This window comes from Hylobates moloch, unplaced genomic scaffold (genome assembly GCF_009828535.3).
Source record: "Hylobates moloch isolate HMO894 unplaced genomic scaffold, HMol_V3 SCAFFOLD_18, whole genome shotgun sequence".
NCBI classification, from domain to species: Eukaryota; Metazoa; Chordata; class Mammalia; order Primates; family Hylobatidae; genus Hylobates; species Hylobates moloch.
Genome location: NW_026652293.1, coordinates 57,655,222 through 57,670,905, shown reverse-complemented (window position 1 = coordinate 57,670,905; position 15,684 = coordinate 57,655,222). Strand labels below are relative to the sequence as shown.

Sequence of the window (15,684 nt, the reverse complement as noted above, 5' to 3'; positions counted from 1 at the left end):
TCCGCCTCTCAGGTTCACGCCATTCTCCTGCCTCAGCCTCCCGAGTAGCTGGGACTACAGGCGCCTGCCACTATGCCTGGCTAATTTTTTGTATTTTTAGTAGAGACGGGGTTTCACTGTGTTAGCCAGGATGGTCTTGATCTCCTGACCTCGTGATCCGCCCGCCTCGGCCTCCCAAAGTGCTGGGAGCCACCGCGCCTGGCCACGCCCAGCTAATTTTTGTATGTTTAGTAGAGATGGGATTTTGCCATGTTGGCCAGGCTAATCTCAAACTCTTGACCTCAGGTGATCTGCCTGCCTCAGCCTCCCAGAGTGCAGGGATTGCAGGCATGAGCCACTGCACCTGGCCTCATCTTGAATATCTTTACTGCTTTTAAGTTTTTATTCAGAAGGTCTTATCAGAAATTGTTCAAGATATTCCTTAATAACAATTATCTAGAAGTCCAGATGTTTATAGATACCATGTTGCCGGTTAGGTTGAACAAAATTTTTCATACGTGTAGTATAGGGGATGAACAATAGGTAAAGATAAAGTTGGAGATTTAACTGTCCTAATATGAAATGGGAAGTATATGGCAAGATAATTTTCAATGATGAAGATAATTAATGATTTGTGTGAATGGGGGCTCTTTTATTTCTGGTAGATATCCATTTAATCTACTCTAAAAGTACCCCCATAAGTTATTTATCTTATTTCCCCTGTAATGTTATAAATTCTTAAAGGCAAAATATTTTTTAAAAATTCTACGTATTCGTCACAGCACTTAGCATGGTTCCTAACAAAGCAGATATTTACCATAATTCTTTCTGAAATAAGATGGAACAAGTAATAATGATAGCGTTTATTGAGTGAATGAACTATTTGATCTTATATAGTATCCATTTTGATACCTTTGGCAGACGTGAAGGACTTCAAATAAATATAGTTGGTGACTTGTTTTTACTATTAGATCAGGAATCAGAAATTTTTTCCCCTGTCTTTTCTACAGAATACTTCAAACATTGTGCAGAAAACTGAGGCTTCCTCAAACTTTTGATTTCTGTCACTTAGCACACCTAACTCCAGGCTTTGTTGGTGCTGATCTCATGGCACTGTGCCGAGAGGCAGCAATGTGTGCAGTCAATAGAGTCTTAATGAAGCTACAGGAACAGCAGAAGAAAGATCCTGAAATGGAAGATTTGCCATCTAAAGAAGTCCAGGAGGAAAGGCTGGGAACTGAGCCCACTTCTGAAACACAGGTGCTTTCTCTAAAGGCACCTTAAAGTGTCCTTTTAATGTTCTTTGTGTTGTCTTACATTGAAGCAAGGGTCAATATAGTTGAGGTTTATTGCTTTCTGTTTTATTGGCATTTAATCTATAGAATAATCATTTATACTCACAATGTGTATCATTTCAAAAATATGAGTTGTTTTATGTTTAGTTTATTCTGAATAAATTCATTTTACAATAATGATTATGAAATTCTGGAATGGGGTTGGCAGACTGTGGCCTACCCACCCACCACGTGTTTTTGTAAATTAAAGTTATATTGGAACACAGCCAGGTTCATTTGTATACATGTTGTCTGTTTCTGCTTTCGTTCTTCACGGCAGAATTCACACAGGAGTCTGCAGCAGAGACCGTGGCCCACAAAGCCTACAGTGTCTACAGTCTAGTCCTTTACAGAAAAAGATTGTCAACCCCTATTTCAGCATTGGCATTTAATTTATCTCCTGGTTAACTTTTGGTTAGGTAGATTACAGTGGTCTGTTGACACAACTATATCCACGTCGGTAGCTGCAAACAGCTCTGGAGGACAGTCATGTGAATAATAGGGGACAGTTATCAGTCTAAGATCAGTATTAAATTTTTTAGTTTTATGAGTCATGAAAATTCAATATATATAGCATTTTATATAGCATTTTATAGCTTGCACAGATGGCTTCTGTATGTTATATAATTTGATCCCTGTAACCTTATATAAATATCATTTTCCCCATTTTATAATCAAATGCACTAAGCTTAAGAGGTTGTGATTTGCCCAAGCCCATACAGCCTGTACTTTATAGAGCAGGGGCTTCAATCCAGATCTTTTGTTCTCAGATAATTTGTTTTTTTCTTAGACATTTGAAACTGCAATTACTTCTGTAAAAAATAACAAACTCATTCCTTTTATAATATTGCATATAAGTTAATATTTTGTAAATTGAATTAATTTGTTACCTATTTTTTAGACTTATCCTTTCATCTTCTCTACAAAGCAAGAAATCTGCCTTTTAAGTTTAAGATTTGATGGTAATAGGAATATTGCCTTCCCTCTACTTAGTTGATAAACCATCAAGGAACCATATTAATGAATTATACTACCTCCAGCGTAACTTTGTTTTAATTTCATCAGGATTCAGCTGTTTCTTGAATATTTATAAATGAAACCTGGGAAATATCATGGTTGCTGAAATGAATATTTGCCAACTGCTTATATTTGCTATACCTAGCCCTAGTATATAGAAATCATTCTTATATGTTTAATTATAATTGGTATATCTTTACTTGACCAGAGCATATGATCTTTTAGAATAAAATGAACTTGTCTCGTGTCAGAGAGAAAATTATTAAAATACATAGAATTTCAGGATAGCTTACAGAAATATTACAGCAATAATTTTTACAAGTAGAAAATGTAACTTTTCAATAGCTGTTGTGGTGTTTTTTTATTTTTTTCCCCTCAATTGTTCCCTTCAAGGATGAATTACAAAGGCTGCTGGGGTTGCTAAGAGACCAAGATCCCCTCTCAGAGGAGCAGATGCAAGGACTGTGCATTGAACTGAATGATTTCATTGTTGCTCTATCCTCAGTCCAACCCTCTGCCAAAAGGGAAGGCTTTGTCACTGTCCCTAATGTGACATGGGCAGATATTGGTGCCCTGGAAGACATTAGAGAGGAGCTCACCATGGCAATATTGGTAGGTATATCAGCTGCCAAATATTATTGGCATGTCATGGATTAAAGACCAGAGATAAAGCTCCATGCACGTGTACTAGGTTCTGTGGCTAAACTGACTTGACTATAATCACTGTGTCTAACTTGACTTGAATAGAGCACTTCTTTCAAGTGCTAAGCCCCCAACAATGGTTTTTCTTTTGTTTGAGATCTGATTTATTTGTTTATTTTTTTAATTGATGTATCGTGGTTGTAAATATTTTTGGGGTACATGTGATATTTTGATACATGTATTAAATGTGTAATGATGAAGTCAGGGTAATTGGGATATTCATCACCTCTAATGTTTATGTTTTCTTTGTGTTGGGAACATTATACTTTTTTCTTCTAGCTGTTTTGAAATATACTTTTTTCTTCTAGCTATTTTGAAATATAATTTCCCTACCGTGCTATCAAATACCAGAACTTATTACTCCTATCTAACTATTATTTTACCCATTAACCAACTTCTCTTCATCATACTCCTCTCCACCTTCCCTTCCCAGCCTCTGGTAACCATCAATTCGCTGTCTCCATGAGATCCACTTTATTAGCTCCCACTATGAGTGAGAATGTGCAATATTTGCCTTTCTGTGCCTGGTTTATTTCACTAACATAATGACCTCTAGTTCCATCCATGTTGCTGCAAATAACAGGATTTCATTCATTTTCGTGGCTGAATAATATTCCATTGAGACCTATTTTATGCTGATCCTTTTGGTTGGGCTTCATTTCTATAGCAGTGAGTTTAAACAACCACAAAAAACTACAGGTTTCAGTCAAGACCAAATTGTTTGACAAAGACTTTCTGAACTTGATCTTATGGGTCAAGGCAATTTTAATGCACATAAAACTTTGGATTAATTTTTATTTACTTTTCTACTCATCATTCCGTGGTTCATTGAAATATGATCAATTTAGAGGTATGTACTACTGAAAGAGAAAATACACTGGGATTATAGTCAACAGGTATCTCTGTTTTTTAACTATGCAAAAGTTACTGCTGCGTCTGATTTCTTAGAGGAGACCATTGTCTAAACATTTTATAACCTAGAAATTTAAATGGTTTTCTAAAAAGTATTTGTTGAAATATTATATCATTATGTCTAAAATGTTCTTAGACATTATGTTCAAGTATAAATTCCTCAAGTGCAGGGACTTTTCTCTTTATCACCACAGAGCATGAACAGGTAAACCAGGTACTGTTCATATCTTCAGGCCTCACAGTCATGTTGAAAATAAGCCTGAGAGGCTGGGCGCAGTGGCTCATGCCTGTAATCCCAGCACTTTGGGAGGCTGAGGCAGGTGGATCACCTGAGGTCAGGAGTTCAAGACCAGCCTGGCCAACATGGTGAAACCCCGACTCTACTAAAAATACAAAAATTAGCCAGGCGTGGTGGCATGTGCCTGTAGTCCCAGCTACTCACGTGGCTAAGGTGGGAGGATCGCTTGAACCCAGGAGGCAGAAGTTGCAGTGAGCCAAGATAGCGCCACTGCACTTCAGCTGGGTGACAGAGGGAGACTCAAAAAAAAAAAAAAAAAAAAAAAAAACCCATAAAATATGTATCTGGAAATAATTTGAACCTGCAGTATAAAATGGACATGTAATGGATCGCCGTTGGTATCATTCTTTCCAGGCACCAGTACGCAACCCAGACCAGTTCAAAGCTCTTGGATTGGTGACTCCGGCTGGGGTCCTCCTTGCTGGTCCTCCTGGCTGTGGGAAGACTCTGCTGGCGAAGGTATCATATAAGTTCAATTGCATGTAATTTATTTCTTACTATCAGATAGGATAACGTGAATTTAACTTTAAATATTACAGTGAGGTAAGTCTTATGCATAATTTTTATCAGAAGTTTATTTTAGCAAAACTGACAACTTTCTTCATGAAAGTTTCCTACTTTTTTAAATTACAAAGGCACATGATTGAAAAATGTTTATATCAACCATAATCCTATCAATTTTAACATGCAATTATTATATTTTCTACGTATTATATTTTAGCTTTTTAGTGAGTATTATTCCATAGTTTTAGTTTTTACTTGACTTGGTTTCCTGCTTTGGTATTTTTATTGTTTATAACTTAAATATTTTCCTCTATATTTCTTGTAATTATTTTCTAAAATTCTTTTTCATAATAGAAAATAAAAATAAGCAAAAAGGAAAAGCATTGTGTGTAATTCTCTCACTGCCATCTACTACTATTATTTCATTTCATTGTCAATCCTTCAGATATTTTTCTATGCATACATATCAAAGTAATATCTAACTTTTACATTTTTACATGCATTTTTACTTTTTTTTTTTTTAGACAGAGTCTCATTCTGTCGCCCAGGCTGGAGTACAGTGGCATGATCTTGGCTCACTGCAACCTCTGCCTCCTGGGTTCAATCAATTCTCTTGCCTCAGCCTCCCGAGTAGCTGGGGTTACAGGCACACGCCACCACGCCTGGCTAATTTTTGTATTTTTAGTAGAGATGGGGTTTCACCATCTTGGTTAGGCTGATCTCGAACTCCTGACCTCGTGATCTGCCCGCCTCGGCTTCCCAAAGTGCTGGGATTACAGGCGTGAGCTACCACGCCCAGCCACAAATATAAGCTTTTTTAAACATGTTTTTCTCACTTAGCTATATTTCCTGAACATCTTCACATGTCAGTATATATTGATACACATCAATATTTTTAATGCCTGCATAATATTCTACCATAAAGATAGATGTTATATAATTTGTGGAAATGATCCCATATTGAAACAACACTACTTTAAATGGTCTTGCACTTATATTTTTGTACCTTGACTAATAATTATATTAGAATGCATTTCCAAATAATTTTCCAGTCAAAGGAATGTATGTTTTTAAGGCTTTTGAGCCATATTATTAAAGTGCCTTCCTAAAGGTTTTCACCAGTTTTTACCTTTGTATCAATAGGGTATGAGAATCAATTTTCCCACACCTTAAACTAGTGATGGCCATGAACGTTGCTCTTAATAGTGGACAGTTTAATAGGTAAAAATGCTATCTTACGGTTTAAGTCGCATTTTAAAAATTACTAGTGTTTTTTTGGCCAGTAATTAGCCAGGTGCAGTGGTGCATGCCTGTAATCCCAGCTACTCGGGAGGCTGAGGCACAAGAATCACGTGACCGAAAGAGGCAGAGGCTGAGTGAGCCAAGATCACACCACTGCATGCCAGCTTAGGCAACAGAGTAAGACTCTGTCTCAAAAAAAGAAACAAACAACTAGTTTTTTTTAATTTAAATATGTTTATTGGCTATATTTCTTTGTGAATTGTCTCTTCATATCCTTTCTTATTTTTCTAATGGCATACATGTGATTTTCTTTCTTATTTATATGACTTCATATATTAAGATTTGTTATTTATAAATGTTGATTAGTTTATCTTGGCTGTAACCATGTTTGACACCTTGAGCTTTTTTGGTTTTATTTTTATGTGGGCAAACTTCTGTCTTTTTATGCTTTTTTTTCCCATTGGAATTATGCTTATTAGAACTGTCTTCCCTATGTGTAAAGTATGTTATCCATCATTTTTAGTGTCTGCATAATATTACATCCATAACGAACCCTTATCAACTTTTAAAAATATTTTGAATTGTAAGAAATTGAAATAATAACATTTTTAATAAGTACCACAGCAACCAAATTATAGCTCCTCAGTAAATAACAAATATCCATAGTGCTGTGTGTAAAACTTACTTTTATTTATACTACTAATTTTCATTGCTTAATGCTTTCAGTACTCTTAAAAGGCATTGCTTTCAGAGAGCTGGGTATGGAGGTAGAAGAGAACAACACAGTCATTGATCTACATTTTTTTCAAAATAGTTTTGGAAAAATATAGCCAGAAAGAAGGTTCTGCATGCTGGTGTGTGAATTCTCCAGGTCAATGCAGTTCCCTTTCATGTGGGTCCTATAGTGTTTATTATTTAATTAGTTACATCTGCCTTTGAGTAGTCCTGTTCACAGCAGAGAGGGGGTAGCTTGGATAACTTGAAAAGCATATATAGTACTAAAACATCATAGATCCACATTTCTCCTCTTCTTCTCCTCCCTACTGAACTGCCAACAATTGAGGACCACTCTGTTTAGTCAGATTTCTTTCTTTTTTTTTTTTTTTTTTTTGAGACGGTCTTGCTCTGTCACCCAGGCTGGAGTGCAGTGGTACAACCTTGGCTCACCGCAGGCTCCGCCTCCTGGGTTCACGCCATTCTCCTGCCTCAGCCTCCTGAGTAGCTGGGACTACAGGTGCCTGCCACCGCGCCCGGCTAATTTTTTGTATTTTTAGTAGAGACGGGGTTTCACCGCATTAGCCAGGATGGTCTCCTGACCTCGTGATCCACCGGTATCGGCCTCCCAAAGTGCTGGGATTACAGGCGTGAGCCACTGCGCCCAGCCTTAGTCAGATTTCTTATGTCTGACCTTTGGGAGCAGGGACTCTTAACCTAGGACTCCATGAATGGACTTCACAGCTTCACTGAATCTATGAGCCCAGGCAATGTATTGTGTATATGTATTGTTTCTGGGGAAGAGTGTTCACAACAACTTTCATCAGGTTCTCCAAGGGGTGCAAGGCTACGTGCCCAAGAATCCAGAAACAGAAAATGTCCTTGAATGGCAGAGGCAAAGTGTGGCCTAGGATAAACTCATGGAACAAATTATAGGTCAGAACCTAGAAACCTAGAGATGCATATGAAATTAGGTATTTGGCTGATCTTGACTGTTTTGTTTACTCAGGATAACAAAATAATACAATTTTTCTTGGCACCTGCACATACTAAGTATGTAACTAGCATAAAGTCAGGGCATGCAGTTACTGGAGTTGGAGAGGTTTGGAAGAATAAGAATTGGGAGTCCAGTTTTGGAAGTGATAGATTTGAAATGCTTGTGCAATCCAAGTGGTGATGCTGAAGAATAAGTGGAACATAGATGGGGAGCTCAGATACCAGGTTCTAAGAGTAGGAAAGACCTCTCTTCCGTGATCATTTTGAAGTTCTGATTGATTTTATTCAGGTTTCACCTCTGCATTCAGATTGTAATTCTTAGACTCTTCTACACATACAACTATGAGTTTCTCAACACTGACTCTTGGTAAAGACTGATAACTGATGTTAAATTTTCGTTTGTAAATGAATGAATGCTTTCATCCCATGAGGTATTTCTTGAGTACAGAGACTAGCATTTCACTGGAATTCCAAACTAGGGCTATAAATGTATTTGTATTTACATAAGCATGTTTATGTAAACAAATGTTCACATAAATATTTTGTGTCATTTCCATTTGATTTATAGCCTTAGTAATTCTTAGAAAATCGTAGGTTTCAGGCTGGACAATGTGGCAAAACCCTGCCTCTATCAAAAAAATACAAAAATTAGCTGAGTGTGGTGGCATACTCCTGTAATCCCAGCTCCTGGGAAGGCTGAGGTGAGAGGATTGCCTGAACCTGGGAAGTCAAGACTGCAGTGAGCTGTGATCTCATCACTGCACTCCAGCCTGGGCGACAGTAAGATTCTGTCTCAAAAAAAACAAAAAGAAAAAAGAAATTTAAAAAAAAAGTTGTACATTAACACGTTAACATTTATTTCCTTTGATTTTCCCTTTATCCATTCCCCTTTTCCCATTTGTCTTTTTCTCTCTTTTTTTTTTTTTTTTGAGACAGAGTCTTGCTCTGTCGCCCAGGCTGGAGTGCTATGGTGCAATCTTGGCTCACTGCAACCTCTGCCTCCCGGGTGCGACCAATTCTCCTGTCTCAGCCTCTCGAGTAGCTGAGACGATAGGCGCATGCCACCATGCCCAGCTAATTTTTGTATTTTTAGTAGAGATGGGGTTTCACCATATTGGTCAGGCCAGTCTCGAACTCCTGACCTCAGGTGATCCACCCGCTTTGGCCTCCCAAAGTGCTAGGATTACAGGCGTGAGTCACTGCACCCAGCCCTTTTTTCCTTTTAATAAGAAAGAGATAACTATTAATATAGAAAGGGAGACACAGACTTAAGACCACAAAAAGGGCTGGGTGCAGTAGCTCACACCTGTAATCCTAGCACTTTGGCAGGCCAAGGCGAGCTGATCACAAGGTCAGGAAATTGAGACCATCCTGGCTAACACGGTGAAACCCCATCTCCACTAAAAATATAAAAAATTAGCTGGGCATGGTGGCAGGCGCCTGTAGTCCCAGCTACTCGGGAGGCTGAGGCAGGAGAATGGTGTCAACCCGGGAGGCGGAGTTTGCAGTGAGCCGAGATCGCACCTCTGCACTTCATCCTGGGCAACAGAGTGAGACTCCATCTAAAAACACACACACAGACACACACACACACACACACACACACACACACACACAAAGTCCTTTCATTGTCACACATCATCATCATTATTGTTATTTTTACTGTGTATTGGTCTTATTTGTGTCTTTTTGTTTCCTCTTGCTAGGCTGTTGCAAATGAGTCCGGACTAAATTTTATATCTGTCAAGGGCCCCGAATTACTAAACATGGTAAGTTATTGAGCATGAACTGTTATTTTAGATTAGAAAAAGTAATGGTCATGCAAATTACGGGGTAAAATGTTCTCAGATCTTTCAGCAATTGTGGTATTTTGGTATTTAAAATCAGTGCTGTAGGAGTGAGGAGGCTGAGCTTTGCTCTGCTCTGCTACTTTGGGTGTATAAATGCTTTCTCAATTAAGTCTGTTAACCTCTGAGCCTGAATTTTCCCACAGCTAGAAGCAGTAGAGCAAAGATTTCAATCTGAGTTGTCCGACTCCTGATCTACTTTTTGTCCTGTTGTCATGTGGCTCAGATGAGTTCTGTATTAATAAATAAAAATACTTCTGGAGATAGAAGTCACTCAAGTGCTGTATCTTCCTTCTGCATTTAAGCAATTTATTATCTAAATTTAAGACACTTTGAATTTCTTATTTTTTTGTCCCTTTCTATGAAAAGTAAAAATGCCATTCTATGATATATTCCAACAAAGAAGAAATGAGGGTAACATTTGTTTTAAAAGGTTTTTAAAATTTATCTCTACCCCAATTTTTAAATCTTACCTATTGTGTATTACTTTCTCCCTAAAATAAGGGAGTTACACTTAAGTATTTCCTATGGGCTTTTTACGTACCTCTTAACTTTTCTTGTACTTCGTTTTGATTTTCCAGCAGAGGTGGTATTAGATGTGAACCTTGAAGCAGAGGGCATTGGTGGGAACTGGGATTGGAAAAGAAGGTTATAGCCAGACATTGAAGGGCCTTTATACCAAGCTGAAGTTTGGATGTTAACTTCAGAATATCAGAGAGCTAATAGAGGCCTTAAAGCAAGAGTGTAACATTTTTTTTTTTTTTTTTTTTTTTTTTTTGAGACGGAGTCTCGCTCTGTCACCCAGGCTGGAGTGCAGTGGCGTGATCTCGGCTCACTGCAAGCTCTGCCTCCCGGGTTCACGCCATTCTCCTGCCTCAGCCTCTCCAAGTAGCTGGGACTACAGGCGCCCGCCACCACGCCCGGCTAATTTTTTTTTTTGTATTTTTAGTAGAGACGGGGTTTCACCATGGTCTCGATCTCCTGACCTGGTGATCCGCCCGCCTCGGCCTCCCAAAGTGCTGGGATTACAAGCGTGAGCCACCGCGCCCGGCCGAGTGTAACATATTTTTAAAGATTGTAATTAACAAAAATTGTATTATAAAATATTTCCACATATAAGGAATTCCAAAGAGTAATATAATATACCCCTATGTATCTATCACCCAGCAAAACAAAAAAAAAACAGCAGTACACTTAAAGCTTCTTACAAACCCTCCCTCGTGATGTTCCCTCTTCTCTTTCCCATGGAACTTACCACAAGGCTGAATTTGGTGCTTATTAGTTGCATGCACTTCTTTCTACATTTACTATGTATGTATTTATCCCTAAACAATATATAGTATTATTTTATATGTTTCAGAAGTATAAGGCCAGGCACAGTGGCCGACACCTGTAATCCCCAGCACTTTGGGAGGCTGAGGCAAGAGGATCACTTGAGGCCAGGCATTTAAGACAGACCAACATACCAAGACCCTGTCTCTACCAAAAAAATTTTTAATGTAATTTTTTTAAGTATGAGGTTTATGAGATAATTGGAAATGTTAGTGCTTACTGAATATTTGTTATTAAGGAAATACTAATTTTTAAGTGTGATAATGACATGTTAAAATCATATTTTAGAGATACCAAGATATTTATAAATAAAATAGGACATCTAGGATTTTCTTCAGTAAAACAAGGAAAGTGGCCAGGAGTATATAGATGAAGCAAGACTGGTCATTAATTGAGTTGATAATAATTGAAGGTTAGTGGATGGGTACATTTGAAGTTTATAACTGTTATATCTCTTTAGTTATAAGTTTGGAACTCTCCTTATAAACTGTCCATGGTATAAAGCAAAACAAACAAAAAACCCCTTTAAATAGTGTGTATTATTTTGCAACTTGGTTTGGTTGAGTTTTTTGGTTTTTGTTTTGTTTTGTTTTTTGAGAAAGAGACAGGGTCTCTGGAAGCAGAGGTTTTGCTGTGTTGTCCAGGCTGGTCTCAAACTCCTGGCCTCAGGTGATCCTCCTATCTCAGCCTCCCGAAATGCTCAGATTACAGGCGTGAGTGACTACACCTATTCTTGGTTGTTATTTTTGTTCAATATTTATTTATAATACTTATCTCTGTTGATGTATTTTTAGTTTATTAACTTTTTGTGTGGCACTTCATTGAATGAATATAACCATACTTTAAAAATCAGTTTTTTTCTGATGAATTTTTAGGTTGAATATTGTATATGTATATCTTTGCATATATTTGTGAGATTTTTTTCCCCTTAGGGTATATACCCAGAAGGAGAATTGCTGAATCTTAGAGTATGTGCACTTTCAAAAATATTAGGTATTGGCTGGGCACAGTGGCTCACACCTGTAATCCCAGCACTTTGAGAGGTCAAGGCAGGAGGTTTGCTTGAGGCCAGTTTGAGACCAGCATGGGCAACATAGTGAGACCCTGTCTCTACAAAAAAAACCCATAAAATTAGCCAGATGCACACCTGTAGTCCCATCTCCTTGGGAGGCTGAGGTGGGAGCATCGCTTGAGCCTGAGAGGTCAAGGCTACAGTGAACTATGATCACGCCACTGCTCTCCAGCCTAGGCAACAGAGCAACATCCTGTCTCAAAAAAAAAAAAAAAAAATTGGATATTGCTGACTATTTTTGTAAAGGGATTGTATCAGACTGTCCCACATTCTCAACAGCAGTGTTGGTGTCTGATATTTTCATTTTTGCCAGTCTGGTGAATATGACATTTTGCCTCATTGTGGTCTGATTTGTTTTTTATGGGTGGGTGGGGGAAGAGGTCTATGGAAGAGTGCAGAATATCTCTGAAAGATGAGATGGTCTGGGCTGGGTGCGGTGGCTCACGCCTATAATGCTTGCACTTTGGGAGGCCAAGGTGGGCGGATCACTTGAGGTCAGGAATTCAAGACCAGTGTGGCCACTGTGAAACCCCGTTGTAAAAATACAAAAAAATTAGCCAGGCATGGTGGTGGGTGTCTGTAATCCCAGCTACTCAGGAAGCTGAGGCAGGAGAATTGTTTGAACTCAGGAGGTGGAGGTTACGGTGAGCAGAGATCACACCACTGCACTCCAGCCTGGGCGACAGAGTGAGACTCCGTCTCAAAAAAAAAAAAAAGATTAGATGATCTAATGAGGAAGATGGACATCTTGGGATTGGATAATGAGTTCGCTCTAGGACATTTTAGATTAAACAGCCATCTGGAGATGTCCAGCAGGCAGTAGGAAATGTGAATCTGAAGCTCTGAAGAGACTTGAAAGTCACTATCATCTAAGTGGTACCTAAAACCATGGGAATGGGTTCAGTCTGGTAGGACAAGTTTACTAAGTAAAAGAACAGTTACATTAAGGGCCTCTGACAGAACCCTGAAAGATTCGAACAATTAAGGGATAAAGAAGCAAGATCTGGTAAAGGAGACTGAAAATTCTTGGTCATAAGATGGAGGACACCCCGGACCTTCTAAGCCTGAAAACCAAGGGAAGATAAGTTTTTCAACCTTGTCAGTGTGACCAAACAGTATAAAAGATATTGAGAGTGGGACTTGGGATTTGGTAATTAGAAGGTCATTGGTGGCTCTAGGGAAAATATGTTTAATAATGATGTTTGCAAAAGCCAGACTAAAATGGTTGAAAATTTGATGGCCAATAAAGATTTTGAGATAATAAATGTAGGATCTTTACTTGAAATGTTGCATGTTTCAAATAAAGGATAAGATGGGCTTTTCATTTATTTACTTATTTTTAATCACTGTTGCCTTGTTAAGATTAAATAGGTTTTAATATTTCCTTGTTGAAACTCTAGGTTTACCTTTCCCTAAATTAAATTTCCTTTTACCTAGCTACCTTGGTTTACCATTTCCAAAGTCACTTTGCCAACGGTATTGATTGTTCTCTTCTATTCCTATCTGAAACTTTATGTCTCCCAGCCCCCTGATAGGCCTTCTTTTACAACAGTACTGAATATTTTGCTTCAGCATTGCAAGTATAGTTTTTGCTGAATTAGATTTTCCAGGAAAGTCTACTATATTTGTACACTGTTTATTATATTTGCACACTGTGTGCTATATTTGTACACCGTGCAGGATGTTATGACAGAAAAATCTGAATAGGACTCCTGCTTTCCAAGGACTTTGTAATATAATATAGTGAGGGTAGAAGAGCTCAAATATTATAAAAATGATAAAATCTGAATATCTGAATAGGACCCCTGCTTTCCAAGGGCTTTGTAATATAATATAGTGAAGGTAGAAGAGCTCAAATGTTATAATAATACAAAGTACTTTAAGAGCAAAGAAATACTTTGGGTTTGGTTTGGGTCAAATGATAGTAAAACAGTTTTATGTGTTGTAAAACTAGTTTTATGTGTCAAAGTCCAGAAAGTATCAGGATGAGGATGAGCCATATACAATTGCTGATATTTAACCATTTTGGACCTGTAATAGCCAACTGCATATAGTTCAACTTAATCAAATTAGCTATTATGGGAAGAATGATTAATGAGGATCTTTTAGAATGCAACAAGAAATGTTTGGAGGTAGGTTAGAAAGCAGTTCAAGTAAGGGAAGCAGAATGAGCAAAAGTTCAAAGAAAAGTACCAAAAGAATGTGAGGGAAAGAAAGTTCTAGTCAAATGAAAAAATAACACTTTAATCTCTGTCGTCTGTGGTGTATTCTTTGCCTTGATTATTTAGTATGGCCATATAGTCATTAAATAGCATAGGTGATATGAAATAGTTGGCACTGTAGGCCGGGGGCAGTGGCTCATGCCTGTAATCCCAGCATTTTAGGAGGCCGAGGCAGGTGGATCATTTGAGGTCAGGAGTTCGAGACCAGCCTAGCCAACATGGTGAAACCCCATCTCTACTAAAAATACAAAAATTAGCCAGGTGATAGTGGCGGTGTGCCTGTAATCCCAGCTACTCGGGAGGCTGAGGCAGGAGAATTGCTTGAGCCTGGGTGTTGGAGGTTGCAGTGAGCTGAGATCGCTCCACTGCACTCCTGTCTGGTTGACAGAGAGACCCTGTCTTAAAACAAAAATAATAATAATAATTGGCACTGTAAAGATGTTTTTGGATTCCATCTTATTTAGCAGTTTCATTAAGAAAAAACTGCTCTTTCTTAATCATCTGGTTTGACATTTTACAAGAAAAATTTCTTATGCCTAAGCTAAAAGTGAAATAATCCTTACATGTAGCTTTTCATATTACTTAGTCCTAATGTTATAGTTGCTTGTGAATTGCTATATTTCTTGACTTATCTTAATGTTTTATATTTTGATTTAGATTTCAACATAGAGTAAGCCATTATGAAACCTGTTAAATGCCTAGTTGGCTCACTTTGCTTCCTCTGATGCTGTATGACAAAATAGGTATTCCTTTATTTAGTAAGACGACTTGTGTAGAAATAACAATAAAACAGTAATTTGACTTGTGTGCATGTAAAATACTGTTGAATCAATGAAAATTACTGCTGGATATTTTATATGCATGAGGCTTACAAGATTAATTCTAAAGTGCAATTGAATTTTGGTGATTTTTTTGAGCTAGAGAAGACCTTACATTTCACTTAAGTCTTCATTTTATAAATAAGGAAATTTATAGTAGGCTGAAATAGTAGCTAATTTTATTAAGTTGAACTATATGCAGTTGGCTATTACAGATCAAAAATGGTTAAATATCAGCAATTGTATATAGTTCATTCTGATACTTTCTGTACTTTGACACATAAAACTAGTTTTATGTCACATAAAACTGTTTTAGTATCATTTGACCCAAACCACAAAGTTGAACTGTTGGTATTTTATTTCCTTTCTGTGTATGTTTAGTATGTTGGTGAGAGTGAACGTGCTGTGCGACAAGTTTTTCAACGAGCCAAGAACTCAGCACCCTGTGTGATATTCTTTGATGAAGTAGATGCTTTATGTCCTCGAAGATCAGACCGAGAGGTAAGTATCACGGACTAGTGGTTTTCAGATTCTTTTAGCACAATAAACCTTTTCTGTGTTCCAAGCCAGGTATTTCTTATGAAGTCATCCCTTGGGAGCATTGAGACTCTTAATGAAGGCATCTAGTAATTTGAAATCAAATCTTAGAGATAGCAGTTGTATTCTGTATCTGCCTCTGCATCCACTTTTTTTCC

The 15,684-nt window shown here is 37.8% G+C and overlaps 1 protein-coding gene across 4 annotated transcripts in view; it reads left to right on the top strand.

Moving 5' to 3' along the window:
• The window catches only part of NVL (nuclear VCP like), a 100,469-nt gene that overhangs the window by 37,020 nt on the left and 47,765 nt on the right, over positions 1-15,684 (top strand). For all 4 annotated transcript variants that reach the window (XM_032136638.2, XM_058430544.1, XM_058430545.1 and 1 more), the window contains 5 exons: positions 990-1,239; positions 2,724-2,942; positions 4,597-4,701; positions 9,405-9,467; positions 15,371-15,490. In XM_032136638.2, coding sequence (XP_031992529.1) covers positions 990-1,239; positions 2,724-2,942; positions 4,597-4,701; positions 9,405-9,467; positions 15,371-15,490 — 757 coding nt within the window. The remainder of the gene's footprint in view (positions 1-989; positions 1,240-2,723; positions 2,943-4,596; positions 4,702-9,404; positions 9,468-15,370; positions 15,491-15,684) is intronic.